The sequence below is a fragment of the Athene cunicularia genome (assembly GCF_003259725.1).
Source record: "Athene cunicularia isolate RWA chromosome Z unlocalized genomic scaffold, athCun1 chrZ_part3, whole genome shotgun sequence".
NCBI classification, from domain to species: Eukaryota; Metazoa; Chordata; class Aves; order Strigiformes; family Strigidae; genus Athene; species Athene cunicularia.
In genome coordinates, this window is record NW_020799144.1 from 9,715,278 (window position 1) to 9,735,477 (window position 20,200).

Here is a 20,200-nt window from a genome sequence, read left to right on the forward strand (position 1 = left end):
CCCCGCCCCCCCAATGAATTCCTTCTGTCACATCTTGCTCCAAGTGCTTGGTGCAGACTCAGAAAAATTCTACAGCTATTGAAGACAAAGCAGTGGGAATGAGCAGCCAGGGAAGAGGTGGGAAGAGTGGTACTATGACTCAGTAGCTACATTGATGTAGACATGCACATAACTGCAGCTGCAAAGTAACTGAGACCAGACACGATAGTAAGAGCTAGTGTTGCGGTAAATGAGTAGTTATCCCTTTCGTATAAAGTATGTTTTTCCAGCTATATGTTACTGTATGACATTTAAGACCCGATGTGAGATTATAGAAAATGACCCTATCTGATGGGAAAGAATACAGATAATTAACATTTTAGTTAGTACTTGGCAAAAACTTGGGCTGTACAGAGAGAGAAAGGGGGAAAAAGGCGGAAGAGAGGAGTTCGGAGTTTGAAAATGGTCCCAAAAGCACGATGTGGTGCTTAGGTGTTTCATGGTCTTTCAGCTAGATACAGAGGAAGAAACATGGAAAGGAGTCTTCCACATCTGATTTTAGAACATATGACATAAATGTGGAGTTTTATTAATTTCTGTTGCCTGTGCATTTTTCATCTTTGTGACTGTATTGTCTGGTGTTTTAGAAATACTTGCATTTCCTCTTACATTGCCTGTCTGTCTTTACCAACTAGAGTTGACATTGGCTTGAAGCTAAGTAGCATCAAAGGACTCCATTCCTTCAAAATCCTTAATGCTGGCACACTGGGTTGCTTTGGCAGGATGCAGCAGTTCATCACATTCTTCTGTATCGTAAGAAAAAGATGTTACAAGCTTTATAGGTCATGTTAGGGCCATGTTAGTGTGTTCTTTTGGAGAAACTTCTGTTGACTATTAGCTGGTAAACTCTTTGGCATGCTGCTGTGTGCTTGAACCCTGTTTCAAGGAGTGCAGAATAGAGTGTGCATCTGGAATTTGTTGAACTGTTCTCTGACAGAAAGGCACCACAGGGAAATCATCTGTCTTAAAAACAAACAAAAAAAGTATATGCTAATTCTGCTGGAAACTTCCAACCTTAAATTTGTGTAACTAATGTCAGAAAATTCAGGGCAGAAATAGCCACGGACCATTTTAACAAGGTCACAAAATACACCCAGCTGTGGGGCACTTGATGGTGTGCAGAAAAGAGAGGTAAGCCGCAGTGGTGATCCCAGCCTATCGCAAGCAAATGATTGGGTCTATGGCTCCACTCTCTCCTCACTCACACTTTGATTCTGAAAGAGGTATTTTCCATGGTGGGATGTAAGTGAGGGAGCATTATTTCATTGTTGTTCATGTAGTATGGCAGATATTGGGCAGGTGTTCCTGTATTTTGTTTGGTGGTGGTGGTGTTGCTTTGGTTTGGGTTTTTTTTGTTTGCTTGTTTGAAGCCATGCAAGAAGAGATATTTTTGCTGGTTGATATAATCTTGAATGGAGAAATTGTGGAGCCAGTGGTGATTCTGGGGACAGACGTGCACAGCTGGTTTACGAAGCTGTCTAGCATATCACTGTCAGGGATGCAGGTGGAGGGTAGCAGTAAAATAAGCACATAGCAGGTTAGTCTAGTGTGCTCTCAGTCTTCTGATGACACCAAATCAGGGTGAGCTGCATCCTCCCAGTGTCATGTTCTATATGGCAACTGTAAAACACAGAGGGAAACACTGATGGAAGTGTGCAGAAGATACTGTGCTGACTGAAGAGCAGTTGTATGAGCTGATACACAACTGCACAAGGCACTGATCACTTTAGATAGTACTGTTCATTGGATATGAACTGCTTTGTATTGTCATTTTGCAAGTAAACTATATGTGTTTTGGATGTTTAGTGGAGAGAACTACTACATGGGAAGTTAGAGCTTCTACGCATTTATGCCCTATTCTACTCACGCATGTGTTGTTTACTCACAGCCATACATGATGGAGAGAACTTGTATTTTTTAGGTAATTTCTCCACCATCTTTTTAGTTCAAGCCCGGTTTTCTAACATGCTTTGCAGTCACTTCAACCTCATACCCTTTGGAAGTTGACTGGAATTGTCCACTGTTTTACTGTTCAAGTGATAAACTGAAGTACTGAGTGCTACCAGATGCCGTATTAAGCTTTATGGAACTTTGAAAAACACATTATTTCATTTTGACAGTGAACCCCTGATACCATTCTGAGTATTGTTCTTCAGCCAGTTTTGTACCCATTCTGTAATAAGTACTTCAATGTAAATCATGCTTCTGTAGATCGGTTATGAGAACATGTGAAAAGATATAAAATAACCTCACTGAAATCAAGTGTGTAGGAAATCATCTGTTTCCTCTCTGTCCACAGAGTCTGTTCCTGTGCCATTGAAGGAAATTAAATTAGTTTGATAGGATTTTCTTGAGAAATCCATACTGGCTATTAATCATCTTGCTTTTTTCTAGGGGCTTAGAAATAGTTTCCTAGCAGTTCTCGATCTTTTCTACTAGATTTCAGTGAAACAAGTGTAGTGTGTCTTATCCCATTCTTCAGATGAGAGGGCCTACACAGCCCTCTGGCCTTTGATTTTCTGATAGTCTTTGCTCTGCTTCCTTGAAGGCTGCTGCCTCATGAGTTCCTAAAGCTAAAATGTTTTCTTCTAATTTCCTGAATCCAGACACTTGGCTTGTAGATATGGTTGGAATTCTTCTCAGCTGTAGCTTTGCTAAGGTGACTAGAAGGAAACCAGGATGTGCACGTTGAGAAACGTTGATAGTTTGGATAGTAAAAGGCAAGCAACGAGTTCCCTGTAAGTTTTTTCTCTGTGTGTATATACATATATATATATATATATATGTAAAAAATATGTATATTTGTGTATATATATGTATATGAAATGTGTCAGAGTTGCTTCTAGGCTTTTCAGAAGCTTCTAGCATAAATGAGGGGTTTGGGATGAAATGTTTGAACAGCTGGGGATCTTGTGGGGTAATGTGTTGCATGTAGTTGTCCTGATCCAGTGTCGGGGTAGGTTTTGATACAGTCACAAGAGCGAGATTAAGACACAAATTATGTCAGATGCCATACAAACATTTAAGCTTTATTCCTGTAACAGGGCATAATAGTGATAGGACAGAGCAAAGAAGAAGAGCAAAGTCAGAATACCTAAGCAAGCAAATGAATGAGATGCAGCAAGATTAGTTACCACCACTATGAATCCAGCAGTGTCCTGTTGGCTTGGTCTCGGTTCAGGTGATGGAGTCCATGAAAAGAGTTCACAGTTCTTTGCTCCAAGCTCTGAGCTGCAAGATCCGCAGAGAGATGATGTCCAATTCCCTGAGAGAAGAGTATTCAGGCCTTTTATTGTCACAGTCCCCACAAAGAGTCTTCCATTTCCACAGAGTTCATTGTCATACACACCACCCCGTCCGTGTTCCTCCATGCATGCATGCCCGGGTGTTGTTCATGGTGGTTGTGCTATGGCGGGGTTTGGTGTTGACCTGTGGCGTGTTCAACCTCCACACATCTTCCTCACCCTGATTTTCTCTTCACCTGCAACTTGGTAGGTGCTACGAAGGATATTGTTGTCCTAGCTTCGGGTGGACAATTCATCTCCTTCAGAGTGTACTCCTCCATGGCAACAAGATATTGAGGCCAGGAAATGGTAGTGGTGCAGCAGCAATGTTGAGACAAACGCAGTCCATGCAACACAGTCTCTTACAGTAGTACATTGATAGCATACATGTGGTAATTATTGTTTGGTTATTACAGGCAGCAGTGATTAATATCATTCTGAGAGTGGCAGATAGTCAGAGAAGGTGACTGTGCTGCCATTTTCCTTGCAACAACGTTGTGTCCATCTCTGGTATCTGAACGTTGTTCAGAGCAACTGTGGGAAAGTACTTTACTCCAGCAGGAGAGAAAGCTGTTCTTATAAAAATGTCAGTGCCAAAAGAACAGTTGCTTGGAAATGTCATTGAGGCTTTGCCAGAGAAGCTACTTGAGCACCATGCCAAGATTTACCAAAAAGGAAGAATGATTGTTCTCCAGTTCTCACAGACAAGTTCAAACCTAGAGCCCCTGAGCTAGAAGAAATTGTGTAACAAAGGTAACACAATTATGACAAAGGAAAAACAGTTTCTGCTAAGCATATTGATAAGGGAGGATGACGTGGTATACTTGGACTTCTGAAAGGATTAATGCATTCAGGTTACCTTGCGTTACTGGGCAGTGTAGGCATTTTTCCTCTGCAGTGTCAGACTGGTCATCCTAGCAGAGCACACTGTGAGGAGTGCAGAGAAAATAGCAGTTTGAATAAAGTGTATAGGAAAGATTAAATAACAGTTATTTGTGCTTTATAAATTTGTGCTTAGCATCAGAAATAAAAAGTCTTACTAAATTTTAAGAGCAGAGATCTCCCTTCCCAAATTCTGTTTCGTTTATGAACTTGTGTTGTGATATATGGGTGTGCAGTACAGTATTGGTGCCTGCACCCCAGCATTTGAAGATTTTAAAGCAGAATGGACAGGGCAGGATAGTAGTTGGAAGGTAGAATTCTGGAGTTATTTACTTTACTTAGGAAGGCTTCCTGAGCTTTAAGAAAACTTAGTTTGGGAGGGTTTATTTTTCAGGAAGTCTTTATGCACTTTATGCTTGCTTAATTGTGATTTGTAGAGCAGTAGTGAGTTGACTCCTGTTTTATTCAGCACACTGCAGTGAGCTCTTGTGCTTATATGCAAGCTCATTCTTACAAGAAAAGATTTCTGTAAAGTAGTTTTATGTTGGTTTACATTCTTCCCCCCCCTTCTAATTTAGTGATCTCTTTAAAATGTTTTTCTGCAGCACTTGGTAAGTAAAGAATCTTTAAGTGGATGCTTCGAATTGCTGGATAAATAGAGGGATAAAACCAGCAATTATGACCTTTTTTCATTTTCCCAGTAGGGTGACAATAAATTAGTCCCTGTAGTAGTAGAATCATAGAACAACATAGATTTGAATGGACTTAATATATTACATTATATACACAAAAGTGTGTGTATGCCTGTAAATATGAGGTTTTTAGGATCCCATCATTTATGTGTCTGTTTGTGGACACACTGATTTCTTATCTATAACTGTGGCTGATGATCATCTCTTCAAGCATCTTCTCATTTTGTGAGGAAAGACACTTCTGCATCAAATCCTAGTGCATTTTGAGAGCTTGGAATTTTAATAAGGGACACTATAGGTTCATTTCTACAATCAGTTGACAGTTTGAAACCTTGAAATATTTCTGCTCAGTATCCAGTTAAGGGTGGTAGCAGAAGAACTTGTACAAGGAAGGTAAAAAAAAGCTTTGAAAAGTTGTTTCATCATTGACTAGCCCTATCAGTGTCATGGGATTAAGAGGATTGATTTTTTTCAAGAGGTACTGGAATGGGTATCAGTACTGGGTGAGTTGTGCAGCAGTTCGCTGTAGATGTTCTGACAAGAATGATGTTGATGAAAATTGATGTGAAATTGACTTCTGATTTAAATAGGCATTGGTAGCTGGAGAGATAAAGCATCAACATAAGAATCAACATATCATCTTGGCTATAATCAGAAAAATGGCCTATGGGTGATCATCTGACTAAACAAAGGACAGATGTGAAAACCTTATGTATCAAATTTTGTTCATATATTTTGATAAAAATTCATGGTTTTCCATATGTTGAAGAGATATAACCTTTCAGTTTACTTTATCTAGAATATCAGATGCATACTTTCAGATAAAGTGTCAGATATTTTTTTTGATGATGCCATAGCTAGAATTTAAATATTTTTATGTGAAAAATATGTGAAGATCTTTACAAATCACAGTTTTCAAATTCTAATTTGAACTCTTTGCTATCAATGTAGCTGATGAACAAAAGTACTACTGTAAGAAGTCCCTCGAGTTATACTGATTGTAACTGTCATTCACCAAAGTTTATTTTGAGCATTAAAGAAAATGACAACAATTAATTTACACACACACACACACACACACACACCATCCTCCTGTTTGACTTTGGTTCTAAAAATTAGTTCTTCAGACCTTGCTAAGCCTTGCTTTTCTGAAGGTAGTGTAATGAAAACATAGGAAGTAGAAATGAAAAGATCCTGTTTTAAAAAGGTTTCTCTTAAATCTCTACTCACACGTGGTCAACCTAAAAGCCCTGCTGTCTTGCAGGACTGATTCAAAGTCTTGTATTCTGCTAACCTCCAGATATCATACGACACATTTTTAAAAGTTTAATGCTGAAGAGGTATTCTTGCAAAAGACTAGTGAGTATATATGTTAATTTAGCAAAATGAATGGATGTGTTAGAGCAGATTATTAGTGAAGGTTGGAGCAAGTGAAAAACACAATGAAGAAAATAGCTGATTGCTATTGGAGGTTGAGGAACACAGACTAATTGTCTTTTACGGAAATCCATTTGCTTTAAAAATGTTTGCTCATTCTGAGTAGGATTGGGGCAGAGGGGAATCCCAGAGGGTATGAAGACTGAAAACTTAATTGGATCAGTCAGTTAAAACTAAGGCACTCAAAGCAAGCAAGGGATCATCTAGGATGTGCTGAGAAAAGTCAGACCTCTAAGACTTAGTTAGTTTGACACATACTATAGGAAAATAACTCTCATTTTTAAGAGTTGAGCCTCAGAGACATATTGATTCTTTCAGTTGGGAATATGTACAATGTAATGCAGAAAACCTGTTTGTTTTTTCCTGTGAAGTCAAAAAGCCCTGCAAAAAGGATATTGATTAATTTCCTTCCTATAATACCTACACAATCCCTCTCGTTGGCATAATTTCAATGTGCTAGAAGTATTTGGTGAATTCATGTCCCGTGGTAGTATGAAACTGGATATGCTGAAGCCACCAAGTTGGTCTTACGTATGTCTTCTACTGGAACCTTTCTACTGGCCACTTCAGTGCTCATTCTGCAGCTGTGTAATTATGCTCAAAGGTTGAAGGGGGGAGTGTGTGTGGTTTTTTTGTTTGTTTTGTATTTTAACCAGCACATCAGTTTAATGCAGTATTAACAGCTGTACAAATTGAATTGATAATGCAGCATTCAGTTTAAATTTCATTAGGGAAAAGCAACCAGTGTAGAAAGGCTGTATCTTGTAAACACCACACACATACTCCTCTCTGAGTCAGATTTTAGCATCTTAGGTGTACTGCTTGACACTCAAGCCCAGGTACCAGGCACATGGTAATGAATAAAGGTTTTTTGCCACCGTCTTATCTAAGTGGATTTGGAAGCAGAGGTCACAGAAAACAGACTAATTTCTCATGGGTTGAAAAACTGGCTGAAATCCTGTAATTCTCAATTACTTGTTGACACTAGGGAAGGATTCATGCAAGAGATCTCATTTGGCTTAATGGTGGAAGAGAGTAAGTTTGCCATGTTTGCCGGTACTGTTAAACTGGAAGGAACTGCTGGCATGTTGGGAAAACTGGATTATCATTAATAACATCCTTGACAACCTGGATTACAAAAAGACTGAAAGAAATCAAGTCCTTTAGCTGTTAAAGGATTTCACCAGACTGTGGGTACCTCTAGGGTGGCTTTATTAACAACTCACAGCTGGGCCATCACCTCAGAGAGTGGCAACAGCTAACAAAACGCGCCCTCTCTATAGATGATCTAACATACAATCAGAGTCTTTGGGGATTTTCCAGGAAGTTTCAGCTTTTAATTCATCATTGGTTTCAAAAGTCCATTGTATTCCACAGTTTCGGCTAGTTCTTATCATGCTGCTCTAATTCCTCTTCAGACACCCCTGTTCACTGATGCAGTCTTTGGTCATCATGGTTACTTATCTTCTGAACAATCGTCATCATAATTCACTTCTAGACTTCTGAGAAAAGACTCAAAATGTTCTGTTTAACAAACTTAATCTATGTCTAGCTTCTTCATTACCTCGCCTTTCTAAGTTACTTAAACTGTCAGTAGACGGTTCCTAGAGCACCTGTGCATACTGCATTGAACTGTCAATGTTGTCCCTAGAGCACATGCTCTATTAATTAAACCTTTAAAACAATATCTATTTATTAATTATTCCTGCTATTAATAATATCCAAAGAGAAAAGAGTTTTCTAAAGCTTGTTCCTTTTACATAGCACGAGCAAAAGTCTTCAAATAGTTATGACATAAAGGACAAGAATACTTTATTTCAGCAGCATATAGGAAAGAGGCAATAGGTTAGTGTTACAACAAGATATACAGCATAGAACAAAGCCTTTAAAGATAAAGGATGATTAAATATGGTAATAGATTGCATAGGAGAACTGCTTCATTGTTTAAATCTTTAAGAACAGAGAGGGCAAATGCTTATCATGATTGATTAAAACATATCTACCTTGCAGGTATACTAGACAGCCTCTTGAATTCTCTTTTGGTCTTGATTGCTGTTGCTGTTTGTGTTTTATTTGTTTGCAATTTTACAATTGAAAGAAGAAATGTCTGAAAAAAAAACCCACCACACTCTTCAAAATGTTCTCAACTCACCCAAGTAGCTCATCTTTTCATTATTTACCCATTCAATTCTTCACAACGGAAAGACAAAAGAAAGTACGCCTTTATAACCTACTTAAGTGTTCTTCGTGAAAGGAGCATAAATACTGAAAGTCAAATATTCTTTCTTTGCAGGTTACGGGATGACAGAATTAGGATAGAAAGGATGGAAAACCTCCATTTTGAATACAGCCATGCTTTCCAGCTGATCACAAATTTTTATGCAAAAGAAGTGCCTGATACTGCAGGTATGTAATTTAGATTTTTATGTGAAAGAAGTGCCCTACATTACAGGTCTTTCATTCAGGATGTTTTTGAAGCATGCATCCTGTTAGCTTTTAGATAGATAAGGAATACATGTGGGTATACATCCTATCAGGTCTCACGGACTTTCCTACGTCCACTTTGTTTAAGTGTTCCCAAACTTGATCCTCCTCTGTTAATGAAAAGTCTTCATTGCTCCAGAATTTCCCACTGGTCTGAGAGGCCTTGGATTCCTCAAGGCATAGTTACCAGTAAAGACCAAGACAAAGAAGGCATTGAGTTCCACAGGCTCTTCCATGTACTTTGTCACAGGATCTGCTGCCCCATTCAGCAGTGGGCCCACACTTTCCCTTGTCTTGCTGATGTACTTGTTGAAGCTCTTGTTGTCCTTTTAGACCTTGCCAGTCTCAGCTCCAGGTGGGCTTTTGTTTTCCTAATCTCATCCCTGCAATCTCTAACAACGTCTCTATATTCTTCCTGGGTCACTTGTCCCTGCTTCCACCTCTCATATTCCTCCTTTTTAATGTCTGAGTTCATCAGGAGCATCTTATTCATCCATGCAGCTCTTCTGCCACCTTAGCTTAATTTTCTGCACGTTGGAAGAAGTGAACCTTGCAAGTGAACATTGTTTAAATAGGAATGGATACAGCATCCCTTTTCTTCATAGCTTGAAGATGTGTGTTTAAACAGATGTAAATTCACACATATATAGCAACTGAGGGAAATCACTCAACATCTGAAATATTTCTTCAAGTCCTTGTGTGTGTTAATGCTCTAAGAACAGAAGATCGGCTTTTAAAAACATCTCTGAAAAAACTTAATAGGGTTTTTAAAAAATGCTATTTTATGTTGAGATATCATAGAGTGAATTTTCCTATTGTTGCAACTTGAAGAGGGACTGTAGAATTGTACTGTTTAAAAACATCAAATATGAATAGCTGTCTTACAAAGATGGAACCATATTCAGACTGGCTGAGGCAGATAAATCATCAGCACGTGTGCCAAGGCCTGTTCATTGCTTTTAACTTGCACACATGTTGCCTGCAGTGGTGGAGATTTTCGAATTCAGTTATTAGTTTGGATTAGTCAGAAGTTAGTAATTTTTATGAATAAAAGCCTATGGAGTCAAACGTTTTATGTTTCATAATGTGTTAACATTATTATAATATGTACATGCTTTGGAACCATAAGTGTTATTTTGGAGCCTCACGTATGTTGATTTATAGATATCATAGAATACTACATATATTACAGATTTCTATTTGATTAAATTGAAAAACAAAATATGCTTTTTCTAAAATACATAAGTAGTAAACAGTATTTTAACAAGAAAATTACTCTTTTTTAGATCCTCAAAAACTATCTGTAATTGTAAGCTTGGATAAGCCTGTTATTTGTTCTCTGGCAGCAGTAATTGCATACCTCAAAGAATTTAATTTGGAAAGGATCCTTTACAATCCAAGGTAAGTTGCCTTATATAAACCTCCAATTCAACCACCAATACATGTACCACTGTTATCTTGTAAGTTTTAGCAGACATTCACTTCAATGTAATTAACCCACCTGCTAGACTGATAAACATAGTCTTTGTAAAATTATACCTTACATTTAAGCTCCTAATCAGAACTGAAAGAATCAAGTGATTTCTTTTTTTGTGGTGTTTCATGAAAATCTTTAAGGAGTATATTTGTCTAGACGTTACTATCAGTAATATAAATGAACATGAACTGCTGCCAGGTGTTACTAAAAACAAACAAGGTGCAAAAACTAGTAACTAGATACTATAGAGTGGAAATTCTAACTTTGTTAATCACTATCAGCGATCATACCTCAACCTCAGTTTTATTTTGTGAACAAAATTTGGAGCTTTTTTTTGAGGTTTTTAAAAAAAATAATTAATGCTTTGTAGTTGTTTTATTTTGCCAGAGGTGTGTAAACAATTATCTCTTTCTATAGCTCTGGAAGCAGGTATAAATGCCAATATGTTGTAATGTTTAGACAGTACTCAAAAGGTATTTTTGAGCTGTCGAATCTAGTTATCAGTTATAAAGAACAGGCATTTAACACATACGGGCTTTCTGAAAAATCCCTTGAGTTGGCTCAGTAGTAACTGGGAGTGGGGGAGCAGTCCTGCAAAAAGTTGTTAGTGGACCATCACCATTTGTGCAACATTACTACAAAAACGTACAGGCATGGAAATAATCTTGTCTTCCATTAAGTAGTCCCAACACTTAGGTGCATTAGATATGCTCAGATGAGTACTCAAAATTTGTAAGAGGATTATGCAGGTGGAATCAAATGAAAATGGAAAGATATTGCCACTCAAGCATATTTTTGTACTGTCTTGCACAAGTATAAAAGATTGCTATGCTACCTGGCTTACATTTGAAAATATCACTGAGGTTTATTAAATGCTTTATTAAAATAGCTTTATCTGCCATGGATCCTGTGCAGAATGTTCTTTTGGTTGTCTCAGTATTCCTCTATCCTGTAAGTAGACAGGATTTAACAAAGTAATTCTGACTGGAAACTTAGAAATATGTCATGTCAGTTGTAGATCACTCACATGTATGAGATTCTTAAAGTTTCAACCCTTACTCTGGAGGGCTCCATACATTACCATTTTTTTTTTTTTAAATGCAGCTGGATTTGAAAAATTGACTGCAGATGTCAGCTTTAAACATTTTTCAGTATCTATTAAAATATTTGTAAGTTATATGTAGATTTTGGAATGGGTTTTCTTCCTTAAATTAACCTTTCCTTGTGTGAGTACTATTAAAATGTTAACAAAAAGTTTGCTGAGCTTATAGGCCTAATGTGTAAAGAATTTCTGTGGCATCTTCTAAGCCATCTTCCCTGCTTCATCCATCAAGAAGTATTCGGATCTATGATTCTCATCCACTTTAGTTGGCTTTTTAGTTGCTTGGGTGGTTGGAGATATCTTGTTGTAAGAGTTTCTGAAGAATGTGAACTCCAAGGAAATGCCATTTCACGTCACACTTGTAGATCACTATTGTGCCTGTGCCCTATGTTCAAGCACATAAGGTAAATGCTCTTTCAGGTGGGGGAAGTACAAAATCCATCTTTTATGTAGAAGTAATTCAGGCTTATCTAGCAGCAGCCAGTCACATTTGTAATAGATGCATCTTAAAATTAAATAATTACAGACTGGGAAGGAAAAGCACTAAATCTTAGTGTTGACATTGTCTGTTGAAGGTTGCTCTAGTGGATTTTATGTGAATATATGAGCATCTGAGTGGAAAGGTAATGAACTATTTGATATCTTGGTGATACACTGATGTCCTGGTTCAGCTAGGATAGGGTTAAGTTTCCCCAGCAGAGGGGGAAGGGATCTCCAGCCGAGTTATTCATACCATGCTGAGTCAGGTCCGGGCGCAGGAGCGCGGGAACTTTTTCCTTGGTGGCTTTGGTGACGGGGAGCATTGTGAACGAGCTGTCTGTAACCATTGCGGTATTTCTCTGTATATCTTCTGTCTTGTTCACTGTTATTGCTGTTTATTGTTGCTATCATTGCTACTGTTGTTGTTCAGATTGTTTATCACACTGTTGTATTAAATTGCTTCTTATTTTAAGCCGGGGTTTGTGCCTCACTGCCAGCCCGACCGGCTGAAGGTGGGGGAGGGACAACGGCAATGTGGCCTCCGGTCCCGGCAGGACTTAAACCACCACAACTATGAAGAAATAAAATACATTACTTGAGATAACTTTGTTCCTGTGTTTAGGAGCTTAGATTCTGCTGTGTTTATTTCTATAGCCTTTACTACTTTGACTACCTGCTACTGAATTCTACTTGCTGGTTTTAGCAGGTCACATATATTTAAATAGTGAGCCAAATAATGAGACAATCTCAACCTCAGTATTTTTGCTAATGCCAGCGAAATACTATCTAAATACTGAAAAGGGAAAGCCTTTTAAGTGAAGGGTGTCAGGCTCGTGGATCTTCTGTGATTCTGCAGGAAATAGAGAAGAAATATTTCCCTTGCACTGTTAAGCAACTTTAAATTCTTAGGAGAATTCAGGTCAGTGAGCATATACTGATGAGTCAGAGAGCATGAACATTAAGAGTTGTGAGATAGTTTTCAGTTTATTAATGTGACACAGATCTGGATGAAAAAGACTTATTTGATAGGAAGAATGATGACAAAAAATTTCCTTACACCTTTGTACCTTCTTTGGTACAGGGTTTTGGTCCCAGCTGAAAAAAAATTCTAGCTCTATCTAATAATGAGTCATGAAACATCACATAAGTGATAAGTGTTTCTTATTAGTTGGGGGGAAACAAGTTTTGGTTTAATATTTAGATGAAACTTTTAGATCTGCTTTTAAGATCCTAAAGAAAGCAAAATACAGAAAAGGAGAAAGGATTCTTGCCCCACAGCAGGACCTTGGGATATGGCTAGACTTCATTGGAGCTCTAGCAGCAAGTAAAAATAGATTTAACAATGAATGAGACAAGCTTTTTTTTAATCAGTGTGTTCCAATACTTTTACATACTGAGAGACCTTTATTGGCTTTCAACAAGATGTTGGTACGCTTCTTTCAGATACAGTTTTGCTTGAAAAATCATCATTTGCATAGCAGTTTCTGGGGGAATGTGTCTCAGTGTATTTTAATTTTACCTACAGGTTTTGCAGCATGTTGGAAATGGAAAAGAGAGACTGTAGTTTTTAGATTTTGAACAGTGATAGATGAACTTCAGGAAGTGCAGAGAATAGAAGAGCCAGGTAACTTTCTGAAGAAGAGGACTAGCTTTGGGATTGGAGAACTACCAGCAGTGAAGAGAGAAGACAGAGGCAGAAGTGAAAGAGGAGACGGAAGGGTTAAAATGTCTTTGAGGGAAGAGGGGAAAGAAATAAAGAATTCAAAAGGAGGAGAAATACTTGATTGTACCTTATAGTAGAAGGGAGTCAGCAAGATGAAACTGAGAGAAGTCAAATGTAAGTTCTTCAGCTTAAAATGGTGAACATCCTTGAATTTTCAGAGGAAATGTCATAGAAATTGAGGGAATGGTGTTCATAAGGCTTTCATATCTCTTGAGTGCTGATGATGTCAGAAACATCATGTATACAAGACAATTCCTAGATTTGTTTACACACTCACTATGACAAAGGAGTGCTGAAATGATTTTGGGAGGTTTAAAAGTCAGCTCAGGAGCATGAGGGACTGAAAAAGGAAAGGCATGGTTTTCAGACACTAAGAAAAGGTGCTGAGCAAAGGAGTTGCCATCTCTTTTGAGACCACAGAAGAAGGGCAGCAGGTGGGACCTCTTGCACTCGGACATTTGGAGCTTGTAGCAGTGTTGAGGCTGTGTGAAAGGGAATAGGACTAAGAGAGTGTAGACCTCTGGGTAGAATATGGTTGCAGGCCCACTCCTTGGGATGAGTTTAGTGGAGAAAAAGAAGACTAATTCAGGGAAAAATGATAGAGGTTATTTTTGTTTCTCTTAATCGTTCCCAGGTCCTCTCATTTCTCAGTTTTGTTTTTGTATTTCTCAGTTTTGTTTTGTTTTGTATTTCTGTTTTGTTTTGTGTGGGTGTGTGTGTTTTATTTTGTTACTGGTTTAACTGGAAGTTTTTGGGCTCCTATCACATTAGGGATACAGATCAGAAGTTCTAGCCCTGTAGCAATATTTGCTAATGGATTTAAAACTGGTTAATTAAATACAAAACATAGTCTGGGCTTGATGTCGTTAACTACTTAGAGTGTGGTATATGTCTTTCATACCTAAAGAAGGCTAATGCTTCTGAGAAATGGAGAGACTTGTTTTTATTCCTTAAAGCTGAACAGGGATTCCTGCAACTCTTGTCTAAATATACAGGTTTGTTCTGTGGTTTATTCACTCTTAGAAATCTCAAAGACATGGGCTCTAGGGGTCTGTAAAAGGTAATTGAGCAAAGAAAATCTGCTGCTTAGTAGGCTTTCATTACAGTGCCTTGCAGCTTTGCTCAAATGTTTTACAGATTTGCAAAGTTAAAGTAGTTGAAAACTACTGATCTGAATAATATACGTTCACTTAGGCTTGGTTACTGAGTACGAAATTATATATAATATCTCCTATGGAGAGACTAATGAATGAAACATAAAAAATGCCCTTCACTGCAAGCTTCTAAGGAGGCAGAATGACCAAGAAGATCCAGTTTCACAGGTAACACATAACTGAAGTCGGAGTATAAAGTTTACTGTCCTAAAGCAATCATAGTAAACCTTAAATAATCAAGTGTGATTCTACTCTGAAAAGTTATTTTATGAGTAGGAACCTCTTTCTCTTAAATATTGCCCAAAAGTTTCCTAAAGATTACTAGAAGCTTGTGTTTCTTTTTGTTCCCTCTTTCCACTTTTATCAACACAGATGGGTGATGATCCCAGATGATCCTACCTTGCCTTGCTCCTCAGCAACAAACTTGCCAGCTATTTCTGTCACTTGTGTTTTGTGCTGTTTGAGTACTTGGGACAGTTGCAAATCTGTTATTTGAAACTTAAGTCACACTGTCTCCTAAGAAGGAATTATGACATTGTGATCCACTTAAAGTGATTTTGAAGAGCCATTTTTCCTGATGCAGGAGGTGGCTGATAGCAGCACGTTAGAATTTCTCACAAGGAATGTTTTAACACCCTTGCTGCAAAACCAGCACTAGCAGTATTTGTTTATAACCTTCTTACGCCATTTGGTCCCTCAATTCCTCACAAATAGTCTGTCTTTGTTCACATTTTTATCAAGTTCTTATCCCAAGCTGTGAAGAAAGATGAGGAGGTGGAAGCAAAACATATTCTGTGCTGTGACATCTAGAATTGTTGGTTGGGCATATACTGCAGTTGATCTTGGCTATTACATGTATGCTCTAAGCTCTCAATTACTAGCATTAATAGCTGGGTGGAGTAACTCAGATAAAGCAAACACCTGGATAATATAAAACATGCATAATTTATGCTGTAAGAACAACTTTAGCATAATATGATTCTGAAAGAATAGTAAATATACTGTGCGGTGGAGCAGTTAGTTGTCGTTAAATACTACCAGAGAGCAAGCTTGCTGTGAACAGGATATGCTCTAAGTGCTCTGAAGCCAGGAGAAGTGGGAAAGCACTAGAACCAGTAAATCAACAATCTTGAAACTCATGTATGAGTGACTGACTGCTGATAGAAACAGCCAAACCCATCCTTTTCTGCTTTCAGGAAGAGGTGTGAAGGCATGGTTCTTACCCAGCTGGGTTTAAGTCATCACAAACTGGAGTAGTGGCAAATTGAGATGCAGCAAATAGGGAAATTGCTATTTAGGCAAGTCCTAGATGCAGAACAGGTGTTTTCGGAAGAGTGGGTAGGATTTGTTGTTGGTCATAGGTATTAGGAGCCAAGCATAAATCATTCCTATTTAATTTTGACCAGCATCAGCAGTTGTGACTGAAGATAATAAAGGAAGTATTGTTTTGTTGCTTATATACTGCGTACTTTGGAAAGTGCTGCTGCTTTTTGTCTCCAGTGTTTGTTTTGCTGGTCAACTGTGTTGGTTGCTGGGATAGTACAGCAGAACAGAATAATTACAACTATGGGTGAAGTTCTGAGTCAGCTGTACTTTCAAACTATCACTGAACTTCTTGAGGGCACTCAATTGAATCTACTTTAAAAAAAAAAAAAATCTGTGGAAAATACTTCTAATTTGACCTACTATGTAGGAACAAATTTACTAGGAGTCCCAAACACCTGCATACAACATATGTAACAAAATATGTAACATTAGTCTCTGAATATTTCATGTTTCTGAAAGTTCTAGTGCTGTTTTTGTTTTTAATATAGCAATAATGCAGCTGTGTGTGCCTAACAGAAAAATTTGAGCATTTGAGTGCTCCTCCAGGGAGCTTAAAATTGAATGCACTGAAAAAAATTTGTGAAAAGTCAAGAAAGCAGTTTTAAGTCCTACCCAGCAAGTCGTTCTTTTTTGTTTAAGACAATAAAGAGTGTCCTAGATTTTGTGCAAAAGGCAGTCGGCAGTATGATTAACCTAGACAATCATGACTTGATTTGTCAGAAACATTTAGTGAGGATCCTGAACTTCACAGCTACCACATGTGTATGTCTGAGACCGAAATAATTTTAATATCTAAAATGATTACACATCTAATAAAATTTTTTAATTAACATTGATTCTAAACCAACACAACCTTTCGGTTGGTCTCATCCAGTTCTTTTAGGGAGTTTCAAAAAGTCAGGTAATTTTGGTCATGGTTATTTCATATTAAAAATAAAATAATATAGTTTAAATATACCCTATTTTTATTTTCCTAAATAATTGTACTAACAGCCTGTGTAAATTTGTAATAGTAGTAAAAAATAAGAATATGTGTTTTGATAAGCTGTTTGATGGTGAGTTGTGTTAAAAGTCCGTTCTACTCTTACTAATTCTTATTTCTGTCCCTGCCCCTAATCCTACAGTGATCATAACAAAACACTAACAAAAGCACATACTTTTTCAATTTCGTCATAGACTGAAGAAGGGGTACTTGCTTAACCATTTAGTGGATCAGGATTAGATAACAAGAGAGGTAGATTTTATTCTGAGCTTTGTCAGTCATGGTAGAAAACTGGGAAGTGTCATAAATCTTGTTTTTCCAAGAAATAAAATATTACTGTTCAGTTCTTTTATTTATTTGAATAGATTTTAATTCCTTACTTGATTTTTTTAATTTTTAAAAACTAATGAATTCTCTAATGTGAGAAACTTGACAGAATTTCACATTACATCCATGCCCAAATTTAAAATATAACATATGAAATTCCTCTCCCCAGCAATTTCAAACGGTTGTCAAATGAAACTGAATACATGACAATTAATGGGACAACAATGAAAAATCTCGAAATATTACAGAATCAGGTAAGAACAAATGTAATATTTTTTTTAATAAATGCTGAGATTTTCACAACTGTTTGACATACTGTTCCTAATGAAGTTAGTTAAGTTGGCAAATCTCACCCAGCAGGTTTGAATTATTTTAGATGGGATCATCTGAAGGAGGATTACATTTTCAGAGGCATAAATGAAGGTTAATCTGTGCTGGTTTTTAGTATGAGTTAGGAACCTTTTTGCACTTTGACTAGCAAAGAACTTTCTTAAAGTTTGAGTTCTTGTGGAACTGCAGTCAAGTGATATTTTCTGTCTAAAGGAAGAACATACTTAAGTATCTTATGACTATTGGAAGTACTTTATGTAAGGTATTGTAAGCGAAAAAGATAGGTAAACAAACATGTAGTTGCCATGCCTTAAAGCCTAAACAGAATGTTTAAGTAGTGTGGTGAAGATCCTTTCACTACATTGTTGATGTTTCAGTTAAAAATAGTGACACTGTTTTTATTATTTTAGACTGATATGAAAACAAGAGGAAGCCTACTCTGGGTCTTGGATCATACTAAAACTCCCTTTGGACGTCGGAGATTGAAGAAATGGGTAACTCAGCCCCTCATTAAATCCAGGTGAGATAGTTCTTTACCTTGGGCTAAATTTGTATCATAAAATTATGATGTTGAGTAGACCCAAGGTCGTTATTTTTCCTGGAGACCTGAGACCCACAGTAGAGTTTAGACAGGAAATGATACAGTAGAAGATGTGGACATTAAAATCGGTTTGGAAGTGCTGAACTGCTCTCTGTGCACAGAGCTCTTTGGGCACAGAGTATCTAAGTAGTTGGAGTAGCCGATTTGGAGCAAGTTAGAAATTCCTACGCAGAAATCAGATTGGGGTCCATTCTAATTGAGTATCCTTTTTCAAAAAATGGATGAGAGGAATACCTGCTATTGGAGGACGATTTACTTTTAAACTTGCCAATTAGTGTTTGATGTCTTTCTCACTTCACAAATATTTGTATTCTTAATGTATTTAATTTGTTCTAAAGTAGCTGTGGATATTTCTGTTATACCTGTGTGCAATGTATTGCATATGGAAATATTTCTTTTTTAGTCCTGAAATGTGGTGATTGTTTGGTCACTTGTGTTTTGAGCTATACTTTATTTATTAATGCTTTATTTTGTATATTTTTCATGCTTGGGTTTACTTGTCTCTGTTTTGAAAGGGACTCCATCTTTTCTGATTCTCTTTGCAGGCTTAATTGGAGTGTTGTACTTGAGTATGTAGTAAATAACAGTATTGAGTCCATGGAATGTTTGTTGCCTACTTTTAAGGTTTTGAATCTATGCCTTTGAATGTGCATTGTCAATGTAGAGTTTACTCAACTGTCATTTTGTTCACTTTAGCTATAGCATACAGAAAATCCTTTAGGTTTGGTTGTCCGTTTCGTCTGGTTTACTTTTGTAAGGATGTTAAACAGTTTTAATTTTTTGTTCATTTTTAAGTTTTAAATAGTGAGGTATACCAATGCTTTAGTGTCTTGCTGTTCTTGGTAATTTACAAATGTTTCTACAGAAGCATTTTTTTTTCCTCAACCAGTTTTTAATATGTTAAAGCACTACACTTCTGAAGTATCATTGCTTAGTTTTCTTATTAGCCTTTTTGTAAGGATCTTTTCTCAGTAGTGTAGTAAAAGTATGTAACTTTTTTTCCCTCCTGTTTTGCTAATTTAGAATATTTGAGACATTTTTCATTTGTAGGAACCATACTGGTTAGACTGTTTTATGCCACAGTTTCTGGCAGGGATTTAAGAGGATGATTTCAGTATGTCTTTTCTTTTTAATTCTTTTGATAATAGCTTTTATATATCTTACCCACTTCAAAAAGGCTTTTGATGCAACCATCCTAAGTAGTATTAGACCTTGTGGAAGTTGATTATGTGCCTAGTGTTCACCTTAGAAGCATATAGATAGAATTTCTGGGCCACTTTACAGGAATAAGTTGAAATAAATTAGTTTATTTCTTTTCAGGCCCTTAAGGCACCTTACAAGTACCTTCTGGGAATTGCTTGTAAAGTTGTCAGATGGGGGAGCCAGAGCACAGGCTCTGGTCTGGTGTCGAGGCAGCACTGAGGATGAGGACCTGAAAAGGAGTGCTTCTAACCATTTAGCTCCCAAATGGTCATACATGTGATGCAGCAGGTGAAATATCATTCAACAATAAAATAGACAGAGTTCTTACCTGAATAGAGAGGATAGAAAACTGCTTCCTTGGGGACTGCAGGCCATCTTTCTGAACTAGTAAACTTAGTTTTAGTTCTCTCTTGTCTCAGTGTAGAACCAGCTTTACAAGTTTGTAATTTTGGTTTCTTCTCTTTCTCCTCAGCTCTTTGCTACTTCTAGTGATTGATACTTACCTTTTTCAGCCTTATTTCTCAATATGGAAGAAGGTTCCATGGTTGGAGATGACAGTACCCTGCAGCTGAAACTAAACAAGCTGTTTTGTTTATGTGTATTTCTCCCTTTCTGACTCTTAAGTTGTAATTTCATGTACTTAGTGCATCAGACATTCGGCAGTATTGTTTCCGGAA

At 37.3% G+C, this 20,200-nt stretch overlaps 1 protein-coding gene across 2 annotated transcripts in view; it reads left to right on the plus strand.

Moving 5' to 3' along the window:
* The window catches only part of MSH3 (mutS homolog 3), a 118,790-nt gene that overhangs the window by 35,521 nt on the left and 63,069 nt on the right, over window positions 1-20,200 (plus strand). For both annotated transcript variants that reach the window (XM_026866590.1, XM_026866591.1), the window contains exons 9-12: window positions 8,628-8,740; window positions 10,105-10,219; window positions 17,559-17,643; window positions 18,130-18,239. In XM_026866590.1, coding sequence (XP_026722391.1) covers window positions 8,628-8,740; window positions 10,105-10,219; window positions 17,559-17,643; window positions 18,130-18,239 — 423 coding nt within the window. The remainder of the gene's footprint in view (window positions 1-8,627; window positions 8,741-10,104; window positions 10,220-17,558; window positions 17,644-18,129; window positions 18,240-20,200) is intronic.